The 14,865-nt window shown below is 41.8% G+C and overlaps 2 protein-coding genes across 3 annotated transcripts; both read right to left on the bottom strand.

The window, feature by feature from the left end:
- Positions 1 to 4,807: 4,807 nt before the first annotated feature.
- si:ch211-121a2.4 (transmembrane protein 205) lies at positions 4,808 to 14,023 on the bottom strand. The gene is made up of 4 exons (XM_046301349.1): positions 13,938 to 14,023; positions 5,997 to 6,141; positions 5,744 to 5,907; positions 4,808 to 5,373 (listed from the first exon to the last, which is right to left on the bottom strand). The coding sequence occupies exons 2-4, from the start codon at positions 6,094 to 6,096 to the stop codon at positions 5,071 to 5,073; spliced, it is 567 nt and encodes a 188-aa protein (XP_046157305.1). The 5' UTR covers positions 6,097 to 6,141; positions 13,938 to 14,023; the 3' UTR covers positions 4,808 to 5,070.
- On the bottom strand, positions 9,911 to 13,990 carry LOC123997201 (piggyBac transposable element-derived protein 4-like). 2 transcript variants are annotated; one of them, XM_046301351.1, is made up of 3 exons: positions 13,925 to 13,990; positions 11,058 to 11,648; positions 9,911 to 10,928 (listed from the first exon to the last, which is right to left on the bottom strand). In XM_046301351.1, exon 3 carries the CDS (start codon positions 10,903 to 10,905, stop codon positions 10,414 to 10,416), a length of 492 nt encoding a protein of 163 aa, XP_046157307.1. In that variant the 5' UTR covers positions 10,906 to 10,928; positions 11,058 to 11,648; positions 13,925 to 13,990; the 3' UTR covers positions 9,911 to 10,413. The 2 variants fall into 2 exon arrangements, with proteins under 2 accessions (XP_046157307.1, XP_046157308.1); XM_046301352.1 differs by lacking the exon at positions 13,925 to 13,990 and adding an exon at positions 13,058 to 13,115.
- Positions 14,024 to 14,865: the final 842 nt, after the last annotated feature.

The following is a 14,865-nucleotide window of genomic DNA, read 5'->3' as shown; positions in this document are numbered from 1 at the left end:
CCTCTGTAGATGTCTGACTCGTGCTTCTACATTGAAAATCGGTACACAAATTACGTTCAGAGGTGCGAAATACTCTCTGCCACCAAACTCTATAGGTGTCTGAGCCCTAAAGACCAGAGGTTAACTCCACCATCCATGTTTTCCTTAGATTTGAAGCATACAAAGATATTTAAAGGTAGACTCAGCTAAATGTTGTCACGAGCAGCACCACAGATATTGAGATGCAATACTTGGCTCTCACACAGTATGTGCGCGGGTTTGTTTTATAACTCAAATTGAAATCTTCCGCTGCTCTATGTTCGCTACATACGTTAGTCTGAGACTGCCCTCATTTGTGATGACGTCAAAATGAAGGGTGTTGTACAAAACAAAGTCAGAGATTGGATCGTCTTTAACCGGGCATCGAAGCCAATAACAAATTTTCTAAACTCCGCTTTATCCACGTGTGTTCTTGCTCTGGGCACAACACCTGTCTCTGGGACCAATCAAAACGGTTAGGATGTTTCCTTTCTAGAAATCGTCGGGATCCAGGCTCCTCCGTTGGCGTGGCATTTGGCCGGCGCAAGAAGTTTGGGTAGCCAGGGCACCAAAGCAGCACAGAAGTTGAGTCTGACCCACTATGCTGTTTAGTTTCTGCATGTACGACATATCGATGAGTCTACCTAGCCGAAGGGGTCACTTGCTCGTCTCATTGATTAGTGGGTCTGTTTTAACTGTAGCTGGCAGGCAACAGACAATACCTTGCTCTTGTTAAAGCTTTTAGAGTTGTTTCATAGTTTGGCTGTCAGAGGTTAACTTCTCCCCTAAGGGTTAAGGATGGGACTAACTTAACCCTGAAGGCTGTTTAATACTTAGAAACGTCAGGGTCCTTTTACATTGCCATTACCCAACAACAGTCAAGTTGTCAGGTATGGTAATATTCGCCATTTTAAAATAGCATTTTTGATATACCAATGTCTGCACTCCCCAAGGTTTTAGCTGGGTGTACTTACTTTTTGTTACTGATCTGTGCAGTAAGTTATGTTGATCACCAAACATGTCGAACAATGATTTTTAACATTAAAAATACCTCATCTACAACCCTTCAAGTATTTCAGTCCATAGTGAAATGGATCTTTTTGCTGTCTTCTGTTTATTGCAAACCGCTAGACCACTGACAGTCAGAGGCTAAAAGCAGCACAGGGTCAATCACACAGCAGCAGCAATCCTAATGTATACCTTCTGTTCCATGAAATGAACCCTCTCATCAGCAATATCTGCAGGGCACTAAGGGAGGTGCGTGGATGTGGAACCCTGTGCAGACATTCGATTGAAACCCGAGGTATACGTTAAATTATTTTTTATTACTTACACTGGATTTATGGAAACAAATTACTAAAACCAAATAAAGTTAATGGAACTAACAATCACAAAAAAGCTTGACAGTCGGGGAGATTTACATTTCAAAAGCAATTAAGCGGTATCGATTTGTTAGAACACAGCATTAGCCATGGTAAATGAATTGCAGGACATTTGCTTTTAAGACTGCAAAATGTATTCTAACACCATGGAGAAATTGGCTTTAAAAAAATGTCTACCTCCGCCAAGATGGGGGGGCTCATTCAGCCACACCCACCACCCTTTTTGATCCAGAAAAACCCTGCATATTAGGGGTTAAATGTCTTGCTCAAGGGCACCTCAGATATATTTGATTAAAACACCCCAAATTAAAAGAAATCCACTCCTACATGTAACACCAAATAAATATACAGTACCAGTCAAAAGTTGATACCTACTGCTTCCAGGGTTTTTATTTCCTACATTGTAAAATAAGTGTATACATCCTATGGAATCATGTTGTAACCAAAAAAGTGTTAAACAAATCTAAATATATTTGAGATTCTTCAAAGTAGCCACACTTTGCCTTGATGACAGCTTGGCATTCTCTCAACCAGCTTCACCTGGAATGCTGGTTGAATGCTACATATGCTGAGTTCTTGTTTGCTGCTTTTCCTTCAACTGGGTTGAGGTTGGGTGATTGTGAAGGCTAGGTCATCTGATGCATCACTCTCCTTCTTAGTCAAATAGCCCTTACACAACCTGGAGGTGTGTTGGGTCATTGTCCTGTTGAAAAACAAATGATAGTCCTTCTAAGACCAAACACGATGGGATGGCGTATCGCTACGGAATGCTGTGGTAGCCATGCTGGTTAAGTGTGCCTTGAATTCTAATTAAATCAGACAGTGTCACCAGCAAAGCACCATCACCTCCACAGTGGGAACCACACATGCGGAGATCATCCGTTTACCTACTCTGCATCTCAAAGGCACGGCGGTTGGAACCAAAAATCTAAAATTGACTCATCAGACCAAAGTGCAGATTTCCACTGGTCTAATGTCCTTTGCTTGTGTTTCATTGCCCAAGCAAGTCTTCTTATTGGTGTCCTTAAGTAGTGGTTTCTTTGCAGAAATTTGACCATGAAGGCCTGATTCATGCAGTCTGTTACTTGAATTCTGAAGCATTTATTTGGGCTGCAATTTCTGAGGCTGGTAACTAATAAATGTATTCTCTGCAGCAGAGGTAACTCTGGGTCTTCCTTTCCTGTGGTGGTCCTCATGAGAACCAGTTTCATCATAGCGCTTGGTTTTTGCACTTGGAATACATTTTCTGTATTGACTGACCGTTTTTTTTCTCTTTGCTTATTTGAGCTGTTTTTTGCACCAAATAGGACTATCTTCTGTATACCACCCCTACTTTGGTTCAAACGCATTAAGAAGGAAAGAAATTCCAGAAATTAACTTTTAAGGCACACCTGTTAATTTAAATGTATTCCAGGTGACTACCTCATGAAGCTGGTTGAGAGAATGCAAAGCTGTCAATCTCATATTTTGATTTATTTAACACTTGATTTCTACATGATTCCATGTGTTATTTCATAGTTTGTCTTAACTATTATTCTACAATGTAGAAAAGTCAAAGTGAGAAAAAAAAATGGCTTCCACCATTTCATAGTAGTCAACTGAGTGGGGAGTGTTCAGTGAATTGTTGCCTATGGTTTGTAAAATACATTTTTATCAATTTGGTAGCCAACAAATGAGTCAAGATTTGGTTCAGCACTGCAGGTGGCGCTAAATCACCAATATTAGCAATACTCTTATTAAACACAAAAGAAAATGGACAACTTTCAAATTGAGATGGCGCTACCCATGCTGTCACAGAATCCATTGAGGCACAGAGTCCTTTCTACCTCTATGAAGCCAACACACAGGTTGGAGCGTTCTCAGGAGATGACATCAAGGACGCACCTGGAGGTCCCCATGGCAGCCCCACAGGATAGGCTGAGTCTTGCAGGAGAGTGATTACCTCACCACCCCCTAATTTCTACCGGTAGATGAGGGTTGTGTAAATGTGACTTTAAAAATAATCTCTTGCTTTACTGACACTATCCACATCAGCTCTACATTTTAAAGGGATTTTGACAATGAAAACCTTTATCTACTTCCCCAGTCTGATTAACGCAAGGATACTTTTGTGAGCCAATATTAACTGGTGTTAGTGCAATGACTGGGTTGCATGATACCATGGACTTTCAATCATTGTGCTAACACTAGTTAGCATTGGCTCACGCAAGTATCCTTGCGTATACCTTTAATCCAACTTAAAAGCTGCCAAACCAAAGCTCTGCCATCTCTGATCGTTCCTCTAGTCGTATAATAAAATCCATCTCTCTGCAAGTAGAATCAAATACATCCCTCAATCTCTCTAGAATAAAATGCACCCTTCCATCTCTCCTCTAGTAGAATAAAATGCACCCTTCCATCTCTCCTCTAGTAGAATACAATGCATACCCCCATCTCTCCTCTGGTAGTAGAATAAAATACATCCCTCCAGTAGAATAAAACGCATCCCTCCATCTCTCATCTAGTTTAATAAAATACATCCCTCCATCTCTCCTCTAGTAGAATAAAATGCATCCCTCCATCTCTCCTCCAGTAGAATATAAAACATCCCTCCTCCAGTAGAATAAAATACATCCCTCCATCTCTCCTCTAGTTTAATAAAATACATCTCTCCTCCAGTAGAATAAAATGTATCTCTCCTCCAGTAGAATAAAATGTATCCCCCATCTCTCCTCCAGTAGAATAAAATGCATCCCTCCATCTCTCCTCTAGTAGAATAAAAAGCATCCCTCAATCTCATCTAGTTTAATAAAATGCATCTCTCCTCTAGTTTAATAAAATGCATCCCTCCACCTCTCCTAGTTTAATAAAATACATCCCTCCACCTCTCCTAGTTTAATACAATACATCCCTCCACCTCTCCTAGTTTAATACAATACATCCCTCCACCTCTCCTAGTTTAATACAATACATCCCGCCACCTCTCCTCTAGTTTAATAAAATGCATCCCTCCAACTCTCCTAGTTTAATAAAATACATCCCTCCACCTCTCCTAGTTTAATACAATACATCCCGCCACCTCTCCTCTAGTTTAATAAAATGCATCCCTCCACCTCTCCTAGTTTAATAAAATACATCCCTCCACCTCTCCTAGTTTAATAAAATACATCCCTCCACCTCTCCTAGTTTAATACAATACATCCCTCCACCTCTCCTCTAGTTTAATAAAATACATCTCTCCTCTAGTTTAATAAAATACATCTCTCCTCTAGTAGAATAAAATACATCTCTCCTCTAGTAGAATAAAATACATCTCTCCTCTAGTAGAATAAAATACATCTCTCCTCTAGTAGAATAAAATACATCTCTCCTCCAGTAGAATAATATACATCTCTCCTCTAGTAGAATAAAATACATCTCTCCTCCAGTAGAATAATATACATCTCTCCTCTAGTTTAATAAAATACATCCCCTCTATCGCTCTAGTAGAAGATTAAAATGGCTTGAAAAAGAACAAACCTGAGTGTTGCTGGACATAACCACGGGAGGCTGGTGAGGGTAGCGCGGCTCATAGTAATGTGAATGGTATGAAACCAGGATTTTAATGTGTCGATACCATTCACTCCAGCCACCCGTGGACTTACCATCCATATTTCCCCAGCCAATAGATACTGCAGATTTGGTAACTGTGCTATAGTGAAGTAAGGTTCTCTGCTAGGTAGTACAGGCTGTATGCATTGCAGGTAATGCAGCAGATGTTACACAGCGAAGACAACAGTCTGTAAAGCCACAGCCGACCAGACAGACGCCTGTATCTACCGTCTGTCTCACACAGCTTGGCGTAAGCCTCCCTATTGGTAGATAGACCAATGTCCTGGCCCAATCCTTGTGCTTGCTCCATTAGATGCATGTCTTCCATTATCTCTGATGTCATCTGACCGAACCACTGGGCGTTGACCGCTGCTACCGACACACACAGGAAGTATACCCCAATCTACAGCGAGAGACAAAGTGTATCAATGTATGAAAGCGGCTGCATAGAGGAATGAGTCCCTGACAAGGTTACAGATCTCCTTCTCAAAACCCATTGAGAGAGCCAGAGGTCCCTCCCTTCGGACCTTCTCCAATGGGTTATGAGGTGAGGATTCTCCCACGGTCAGGACTCCTCGTGTACCTGGAAGGTCTCCCTGGGATAATCTGTTGCATATTTCATGTCCTCTCCTTTTCATAACCCATTGGAGGAGAAGGTCTGAAGGGAGGGACCTCTGGCTTTCTCATCCAATGGGTTTTGAGAAGGAGATGAGTATGCAATTGAAATGTTCCTTGTCATCTAGCAGGATGGTAGGGTAAAGGGTCCGGGTTACCTGGAAGGCCTCTCTGTCATCTAGCAGGTCTGCAGGGTGGTAGACAGCGAACAGCGTCAGGTTGAGGAAGGCACAGAGAGAGCCCAGGTGAAGGTAGAACGGAACCAGTCTGCTCTGGATCAAACCAAATGTGTGTCTGTTCAGGTGGCTGTCCATCACCAAGCCTGATCAAAAACACACAGGAGCCCTATAGGAGTACTGTCCATCATACAGGTCTCACAGGGTTAAGGGGATCAGAGGTCAAGTTACTTACTTGATATGCAGGTAAACCAGATCTGCATGCCCCAGTAGGTGGACAGCAGCACCAGTTGCAGCAGTTTGGCAGAGAGGCTGGGATCCCCTTCAGTGGTCATTGTCAGTCCAGCCGTCTCCTTCCACCTTTCTCTCTGCCTGGATCCCTGTAAAGCAGACACACAGGGTTATATCTCTCTGACCCTGTCCCCCCACTAAGTCACCAGCAGTAGCAGGTTACTGGACCAGAGGTGAAAGTCTGGTTACAGAATAACAGCAATGTACAACTAGCTAGCTACTCAACTTAACTATGTTTCCCTTGTAGCTATAAGAATCTGACTACATGTTAATTATATTCTCTAGTCGGAACGTGGCAATGTCTTGGAAAACGCACCTCAATCCAGTGATGGGAGATGTCAGTGTACTAATTATGCCAACTGACAAATCAAGATGATTAAAAACGAGGAGCATTACAATGAAACATTTCCGTCAGTATTCTAGGCAAGCTAATATTAAAGCAACCAATGCTAGGCTTCGCATTTTCATGGAATCCAATGGGCTGCTAAAGCATTAGCTAGCCTAGCATGCTGATGAAAAAGACAAAACTAGCAGTACTTCAATCTTATCAATTTATAAGAGAATTCTGTTCATTGACCAGTGTTCAACACCATTAGTGCCCTCCAAGCTCAGGACCCTGGAACTGAAAACCTCCCTCTGCAACTGGATCCTGGACTTCCTAACAGGCCGCCCCCATATAGTGAGGGTAGGCAACAACACATCCGCCATGCTGACCCTCAACACTCCTGCATGGCCGCGCACGACTCCAACATCAAGTTTACTGACAACATGATGGTGGTAGGCCTCATCACCGACGACGATGAGACAGTCTATAGGGAAGTCAGTGACCTGCCAGGACAACAACCTCTCACTCAATGTAGCAAGACAAAGGAGCCGATAATGGACTACAGGAAACAGAGGGTCGAGCATGCCCCCATCCACGGGGCTGTAGTGGAGTAGGTTGAGAGCTTCAAGTTCCTCTGTGTCCACCTATGTACACAGTCACTGTGGGGACAACGTCATCGATGCACTTATTGATGAAGCCAGAGATGTGGTGTATTCAATGCCATCAGAAGAATCCCGGAACATATTCCAGTCTGTGATAGCAAAGCAGTCCTGTAGTTTAGCATCTGCTTCATCTGATCACTTTTTTTATTGATCTAGTCACTGGTGCTTCCTGCTTTAATTTTCGTTTGTAAGCAGGAATCAGAAGGATAAAGTCATGGTCAGATTTTCCAAATGGAGGGAGAGCTTTGTACGCGTCTCTGTGTGTGGAGTAAAGGTGTTCTTGAGTGTTTTTCCCTTTGGTTGCACATTTACCATGCTGATAGAAATTAGGTAAAACGGATTTGAAGTCCCCGGCCACCAGGAACTCCGCCTCTGGATGAGCGTTTTCCTGTTTGCAAATGGCGGTATACAGCTCATTGAGTGTGGTCTTAGTGCCAGCATCGGTCTGTGGTGGTATATAGACAGCTACGAAAAATACAGAAACTCTCTAGGTAGATAGAGTATCTCATGATAAGCTGTTGATCACACTACCTCAGACAAGCAAAACCTTAAGACTTCCTTAGATATCGTGCACCAGCTGTTGTTTACAAATATACATAGACCGCCTCCCCTTGTCTTCCCAGAGGCTGCTGTTCTATTCTGCCGATGCAGTGTATAACCCGCCAGATGCATTTTATTCATGTCTTTGTTCGGCCACTTCTCAGTGAAACAAGATATATAAGTGCTTTTAGCATGTCCAATTTATTTTCCAGAGATTGTACGTTGGCCAGTAGTACGGATGGCAAGGGCAGATTAGCCAATCATCTGCAGATTCTCCAGGCCCCCCGATCTCTTTCTGCGATATCTTTTCCGTCTCTTATCTCCTGTGAATGACGGGGATGAGGGCCTGTTCAGGTGTCTGGAGTAAATCCCTCGTCTGACTCATTTAAGAGAAATTATTCGTCCAGTTCAAGATGGGTAATCGCAGTTCTGATTTCGATAAGATCTTTTTGTCATAAGAGATGGTAGCAGCAATATTATCTACAAAATAAGTTACAAACAATGCTTAGAAAACAAACAAAATAGCACTGTTGGTTAATTAAGAGCCCATGAAACGGCAGCCATCCTCTCCGACGCCATCTTACACTTATGTAAATGTCATATTTATTTTATTAGCAAACATTTCTAAAAACCTGTTTTTGCTTTGTCATGATGGGATCTTGTATATAGATTGAGGGGGAAAATAAATGATTTCATCAGTTTTAGAATATGGCTGTAACCTAACAAAATTTTGGGAAAAGTCAAGGGGTCTGAATACTTTTCCAAAGGCACTGTATCCCTACCTACAGTACCAGTCAAAAGTTGACACACCTACTCATTCAAGGGTTTTTCTTTATTTTGACTATTTTCTACATTGTAGAATAATAGTGAAGACATCAAAACTATGAAACAACGCAGTAACAGAAAAGTGTTCAGTCAAAATATATTTTGTATTTCAGATTCTTCAAGGTAGACATCCTTTGACAGTTTTGCACACTCTTGGCATTCTCTCAACCAACTTCACCTGGAATGCTTTTCCAACAGTTCCCACTTATGCTGAGCCTTTGCTGGCTGCTTTTCCTTCACTCTGCGGTCCAACTCATCCTAAACCATCTCAATTGGGTTGAGGTCAGGTGATTGTGGAGGCCAGGTCATCACTCTCCTTCTTATAGTCCTTACACAGCCTGGAGGTGTGTTGGGTCATTGTCCTGTTTAAAAACAAATGATAGTCCCACTAAGACCAAACCCAATGGGATGGCATATCGCTACAGAATGCTGTGGTAGCCATGCTGGTTAAGTGTGCCTTGAATTCTAATTAAATCACTGAGTGTCACCAGCAAAGCACCATCACACCACCACCTCCACGCTTCACGGTGGGAACCACACATGCAGAGATCATCCGTTCACCTACTCTGCATCTCAAAGACACAGTGGTTGGATCAAAAAAAATCTAATTTGGACTGATCAGACAGACCAAAGGACAGATTTCCACCTGATGTCCATTGCTCGTGTTTCTTGACCCAAGCAAGTCTCTTATTAGTGGTTTCTTTGCAGCCATTCGACCATGACCTGATTCACGCAGTCTCCTCTGAACAGTTGATTTTTAGATGTGTCTGTTACTTGAACTCTGAAGCATTTATTTGAGGTGCAGTTAACTCTAATGATCTTATCCTCTGCAGCAGAGGTAACTCGGTCTTCCTTTCCTGTGGCGGTCCTCATGAGAGCCAGTTTCATCATAGCACTTGATGGTTTTTGCAAATACAACTTAAGAATCTTTCAAAGTCCTTTGAAATTCTCCAGATTGGCTGACCTTCATGTCTTAAACAACCCTTGTAGTCTTAGCATTCTGTATACTTCCCTTGTCCTAAGGGTAAAAAAAAAGTGGCCCGCCTTCACTAAACCCCTAAAATAAAGTAGCTTAATTGAATTTTAAATCCCAAATATATTTTGCATGAAGAAACAACCTGTCATTCTTCAAACTTTGAATATCTGGGTTTTCCCTCTTCACCATGCAGAAAGACTGATTAAATGCAGTCTACACCACTCTTTTTTTAACAACGCACCTATCAATAGTTATTTACTAAAGTAGAGGTTTATTATTATTATTGCTTAATGTACTGCATAGGTGTAAACTTATGTGGTCCTTCTGTAGCTCAGTTGGTAGAGCATGGCGCTTGTAACGCCAGGGTAGTGGGTTCGATTCCCGGGACCACCCATATGTAGAATGTATGCACACATGACTGAAAGTCGCTTTGGATAAAAGCGTCTGCTAAATGGCATATATTATTATTATATATTATGTGCAAGAGACAGCACTTGTATTGCCTAAGAAAGAAGCAGAAATGTGAAAAGTAGTCTTGATTGCATTATATTGAAGGGAAACAATACATCTTGAACCTTTTTGGCAACAGTGATATTCTTATACTGTACAATGAGGAATTCAACTACAAAAGACTAGTCTTCTCACATTTTTTAACCATTGCCCCCACCCACAAGGTGTATAAACAATAAACTAGATACAAAACAAAAATGTGAACATAAATCAATGAACTCTACTTAGCACATGTAGGAAAGTATGCAAGTGTGTGTGCATGGACTTTGCAGATGTATTTCTCACATGTGCAGCACATAGTATTTGTTTTACAGTCCTTTGCCTCTCCTTTCTTTGAATGTGTGGGGTTACAAGAGCCTTTCCCAGCTGCTCCAGGAACATCCTCTTGTTCCACTTACAGGCATCCAGGTAAGGTTGATCTTGTTCCATATCATGAAGGCATTGTATGAGGACACATCAATGATGTTATGGAAGATGACCAGGGGTCAGCGGGCAGTCATCATCCTGCAGCTGTCAGTTACAATCACCTTGTCCAGGTTGTCCACTCCTCTTTGTTGTGGTTGTAGTCCAGGATGATATCTGGCTTCCTGTCCTTATGATCACTGATCTTAGCCGTTTTGTGCAGTGTGCTCAGGAGGACCATATTCTTGTTCCTCTTTGTGAGGTAAGAAACTAGAGTGGTGGTGAAGGCAAACTTTGATGAGAAGGCCTCTCTCCCCCTTTGTGTTGAGGAGTGCAGGGGGATCTCAGGCTTCTTCTTTCTAACTGTGCCAACCATGGTGATCTTCTTCTGGAGCTGCTGGCTGAGTTGATAAGAGGTGAAGAAATTGTCCCACGGGACATTGTGCCCCATCAGTCGATCTGTCGCACCAAGCACAACCTGCATCCCCCGGTTCTTCTCCGGGCCTTCACTGGTCAGCTTCCCTGTGTAGACTTGCATCTTCCAAGCGTAGCTGCATTGTGTGTCACAGGCCACCCATATCTTGATGCCATACTTTGCTGGCTTGCTGGGCATATAGTGCCGGACAGGACAGTGACCTTTAGACAAGAGATTACTGTCAGTAATTACTTTGTCACAGAAAACAATCACTTAAATCAATGATATTACAGCAATACATAATAAAATTAACAGTGAATCACATTACAGATATGAAAATAAAAATGTACCTCTGAATAGAACCAGTTGCTTTAGGCCCAGGGTTGTAGAGGTATGGCAGACACTCCACCCACTTCTTATGACTGCCAGTTTGTCTCTCACAGATCTTGACTCAGTTATCAAATCTTAGCATTCTTGAGACCGTGTGAAAGACTGTGGCATCATGGCACGGAAAATCGCCCTTCCACTCTCTGCATCCCAGAGACTACATGTAGCCTCGCCTCGGGCCCTTAGCAGCCCTATATAGACACGCAGGTCAATCTCATCCATCCTTTTCGAGTTGTCTCCAATTTTGTAATTTCCAGGATGATTTTTTTCGATGGCTGGTGTGAACATGTAGAATGTTGAGGTAATGTCCTGGGCAACTGCATGCATTGTGGGCCCTGGGGCCATCCTTCTGACATTTGTGCTGCCTTCCTGCCCTGGTTGTCATATGGTGACAAGGACCATGTTATTTTGCTGTTCTTTGACAAAAATGTATCTTTCAGCTTGGGGGATTTCTCCATCTGAAGATGATTCATCGTGTTATGGGTTGTATTCTTCCCCATCTTCTTCTTTAGATACCTCTTCTAAACCATTGTTTTCTTGTTTCTCCTGGACATCTGAAGAAAATAAAAATCAGATCTACGACCTGTTGGGCACTGAAACGTTGCACTCATGGCTTCAGCAGAGAGAGAACTGGGAGGGACTGTCATCTGCAGCACCTTTATAGCCTCTGACTGCATTCACCATTAGCAAACAATATTTAGTTAGTCTGAAATTGTTTTTATTTTGTCTGTGAACTTGAGTCATGTGCGGGGTCGTGGAGGGGAGATGCTGCACATGCACGTCTAAGTTCAATCAGTAGCACACAATCTCAATTTCTCATTGTTGGTGTGTAAATAACTACTGGGACAAAAATGACCCTAAGAATCTTTGTACCCTGGTGGTGTACAGCTTTCATGGAAATATGAACAAAGGCAATGTTTAACTTTTTCTAATGTTGGGGTCACTCTAGGAAAAGTCAACTAATTTCAAGTTGAAAAAATACAATTTAGGGTGTTTTCTCTGCTGTTAAACATAGTGGCGGGTCATTTTTGATACTTAAGACAATAAGAGTTAAAGTAATGAATGGACTAATTTCTCTTTGCTAATTTGAGTTTGCCATAATATGGACTTGGTCCTTTACCAAATACCTTCTGTACCACCCCTACCTTGTCACAAAACAACTGATTGGCTCAAATGCATTAAGGAAAATTCCACAAATTCACTTTTAACAAGGCACATCTGTTAATTGAAATTCATTCCAGTTGACTACATCATGAAGTTGGTTGAGAGATTGCCAACTGTGTGCAAAGCTGTCAAGGCAAAGTGTGGCTACTTTGAATAATCTCACATTTAAAATATATTTTGATTTGTTCAACACTTTGGTTCCATGTGTTATTTCATAGTTGATGTCTTCTATTATTCTACAATGTAGAAAAGTCAAAAATAAAATAAAAACCCTGGAATGAGTAGGCTATCCACATTTTTGACTGGTGCTGTATACGTTATGTAAAGTTACATATCGGTACTGGTACCCAGTGTATATATAGCCATGGTATCGTTAGTCATTGTGTATTTATTCCTCATTATTTTATTTCATATTTTTCCTCTCTGCATTGTTAGGAAGGGCACGTAATTAAGAATTTCACTGGTAGTCTGCAGCGGTTGTTTACAAATGAAATTCGCCTCCCTGATCTTGGAAAAGTCGCGTTGTGACTAGAGAGTAATTAAAATGTAGTCCGATTCTTACGGCTTTTTCCCAACAGCTTTACACCGTTGTGTCCCTTGGTTATTTCGACCCCAGAACCATGTGTTGTTGCCATGCTATGTTGTTTTAGGTCTCTATGTAACGTTAGTGATGCCTCTTATCGTGATGTGCGTTTTGCCCTATATTTTTATTTATTTAATTATATATATTGTAGCGACCCGCACAGACAGCTAGCTGTTTGTTATGTGTTAGGCTAGGAGGTGGTTGTGTTGTACTGACCAGTACCCGGTGTTCGCGGGGTCCGACATGTCAATCAACCTGCTATCTGCCAATCACGGGAATGCCTGGAATGTTCTGATGCCGGGCATCCTGGTGGTTGGTGGAGTGGCGTGGAGGGGGGTTGGGCAGGGGGGTGGAGCATTGGAAGTTAAGACCAGGTTCAGCCTTTGTTCTCTCTCTCTTACGTCTGGGCTTCACAAGAGAAGGTCACGATTGGCTTGTGGGTTATCTGTCATCTATTTGGCGTGTGCTACGGCCCAAACAGTAGCCTGTGTAAAGTTGGTTTAATAAACCGTCAATTCGCAAACTCAAGCCTCTGTCTGGACAATTGTTCATTTATGATCTAGTCAGGTCATTACAATATATATTTATGTAGGTTTAATCCCCGGAAAAAGGCATTTTTTTGTAGGCCGTCATTGTAAATAATAATGTGATCTTAACTGACTTGCCTAGTTAAACATGTGGGTTTTTTAATCCGTCTGACAGCATAACATGACTAACTAACTGCAGACATACTTAGCCCGCTAGCTGGTTACAGCATGCTACAGTTAGGCAGCTAACGTTAGCCTGCAAGCCATTTGATCAGGGTGGGGTGGGACATAACAAGCCAGCTTCAATGTCACCTTCAACGAACTACGTAGACTAGCTACTTGTTGTCATGTTTGAAGAGGTACTGTAGCTGCTAACCCGAACTGCTGCCTACCTGGCAGCTTAGCTAGCCAATTATGAGAAGTCAAGACAGGCTTGCTAACTAGCCACCTAAATTGTGCAAAGTTGTCTAATCGTGCATAAAGATTTGTAATCAGTGCTTTTCATGATAACGTCCATTAATCTCTATTTAGGAAATTAATGTTATTTCAACAGCACCTCAAATAGCTACCAGTTTGTTGCAGTCTTGAAAACGACACCTTTCCTTGCTGACTGGAGACGCTCTTCTTCTTCGTTGGAGATGGGTCTGCGGATACAACTTTAAGGTGCACTGCCACCTACTGTACTGAAGTGTGAGGCCAGTCACGGCCAACCTATCTGAATTATTCTTGTTCGTAAAATGAAAATAAATATTAATAATTGCACCACCAACTAACCCTATACCTATACACCACTGTTTCATTTAAAAAACTACACTCATTAAGAACCCTCTACCCCATTCCACTACTTTGATGCTATCTGCTCCTGCACCATGCCAACGACCTGGGAGGACAGAACACCATCCCTCAACACACCCTGTAACTCTTCTGAAGTCAGATCTCGTTTACCAAAATACTTATCTGCAGTTTCCACCACAATATATATTTTCTGTGATTTACGTTCTATCTCTGGCACAGTTGATAACCATTGCTATGAACGCTAAGAAACCAGCCTTACTGAAGCATACAGTACCAGTCAAGAGTTTGGACACACCTACTCATTCAAGGGTTTTTCCTTATTTTTTACTATATTCTACATTGTAGAATAATAGTGAAGACATCAACTATAAAATAACACATATGGAATCATCTAGTAAGCAAAAAAGTGTTAAACAAATCAAAATATATTTTAACGACCCTGGGCCGCTACAATATTTTATATTTGAGATTATTCAAAGTAGCCACCCTTCGCCTTGATGACAGATTTTACAGTGTTCGGGAGCTGCCAAGTAGCAAGCCTATATTGGAGTCCAGAATAGCGACACTGCCCTCTGGTGTTTAAATTAAGAACTGTCATTGAACCCATTGAAAATAGGCAATCTCAGCGGAGAAATATTGTAAAACATGTTTTTTTAAACGACGAAATAGAACAAGCGTAAAATTATTACAAATGAGTGCAGA

The sequence above is a fragment of the Oncorhynchus gorbuscha genome, linkage group LG15 (genome assembly GCF_021184085.1).
Source record: "Oncorhynchus gorbuscha isolate QuinsamMale2020 ecotype Even-year linkage group LG15, OgorEven_v1.0, whole genome shotgun sequence".
In the NCBI taxonomy this organism is placed as follows: Eukaryota; Metazoa; Chordata; class Actinopteri; order Salmoniformes; family Salmonidae; genus Oncorhynchus; species Oncorhynchus gorbuscha.
This window is presented reverse-complemented; position numbering and strand designations above follow the sequence as displayed.

Bases quoted from the DNA above. Each gene is read 5' to 3' on its own strand.
- si:ch211-121a2.4 (XM_046301349.1), bottom strand. From the start codon at position 6,096: ATGACCACTGAAGGGGATCCCAGCCTCTCTGCCAAACTGCTGCAACTG. The intron at 5,908-5,996 runs GTAAGTAACTTG...GTTTTTGATCAG, and splicing joins CTGGTTTACCTGCATATCAA to GCTTGGTGATGGACAGCCAC. The intron at 5,374-5,743 runs GTAACCCGGACC...CTCTCGCTGTAG, and splicing joins ATGACAGAGAGGCCTTCCAG to ATTGGGGTATACTTCCTGTG.
- LOC123997201 (XM_046301351.1), bottom strand. From the start codon at position 10,905: ATGCCCAGCAAGCCAGCAAAGTATGGCATCAAGATATGGGTGGCCTGT.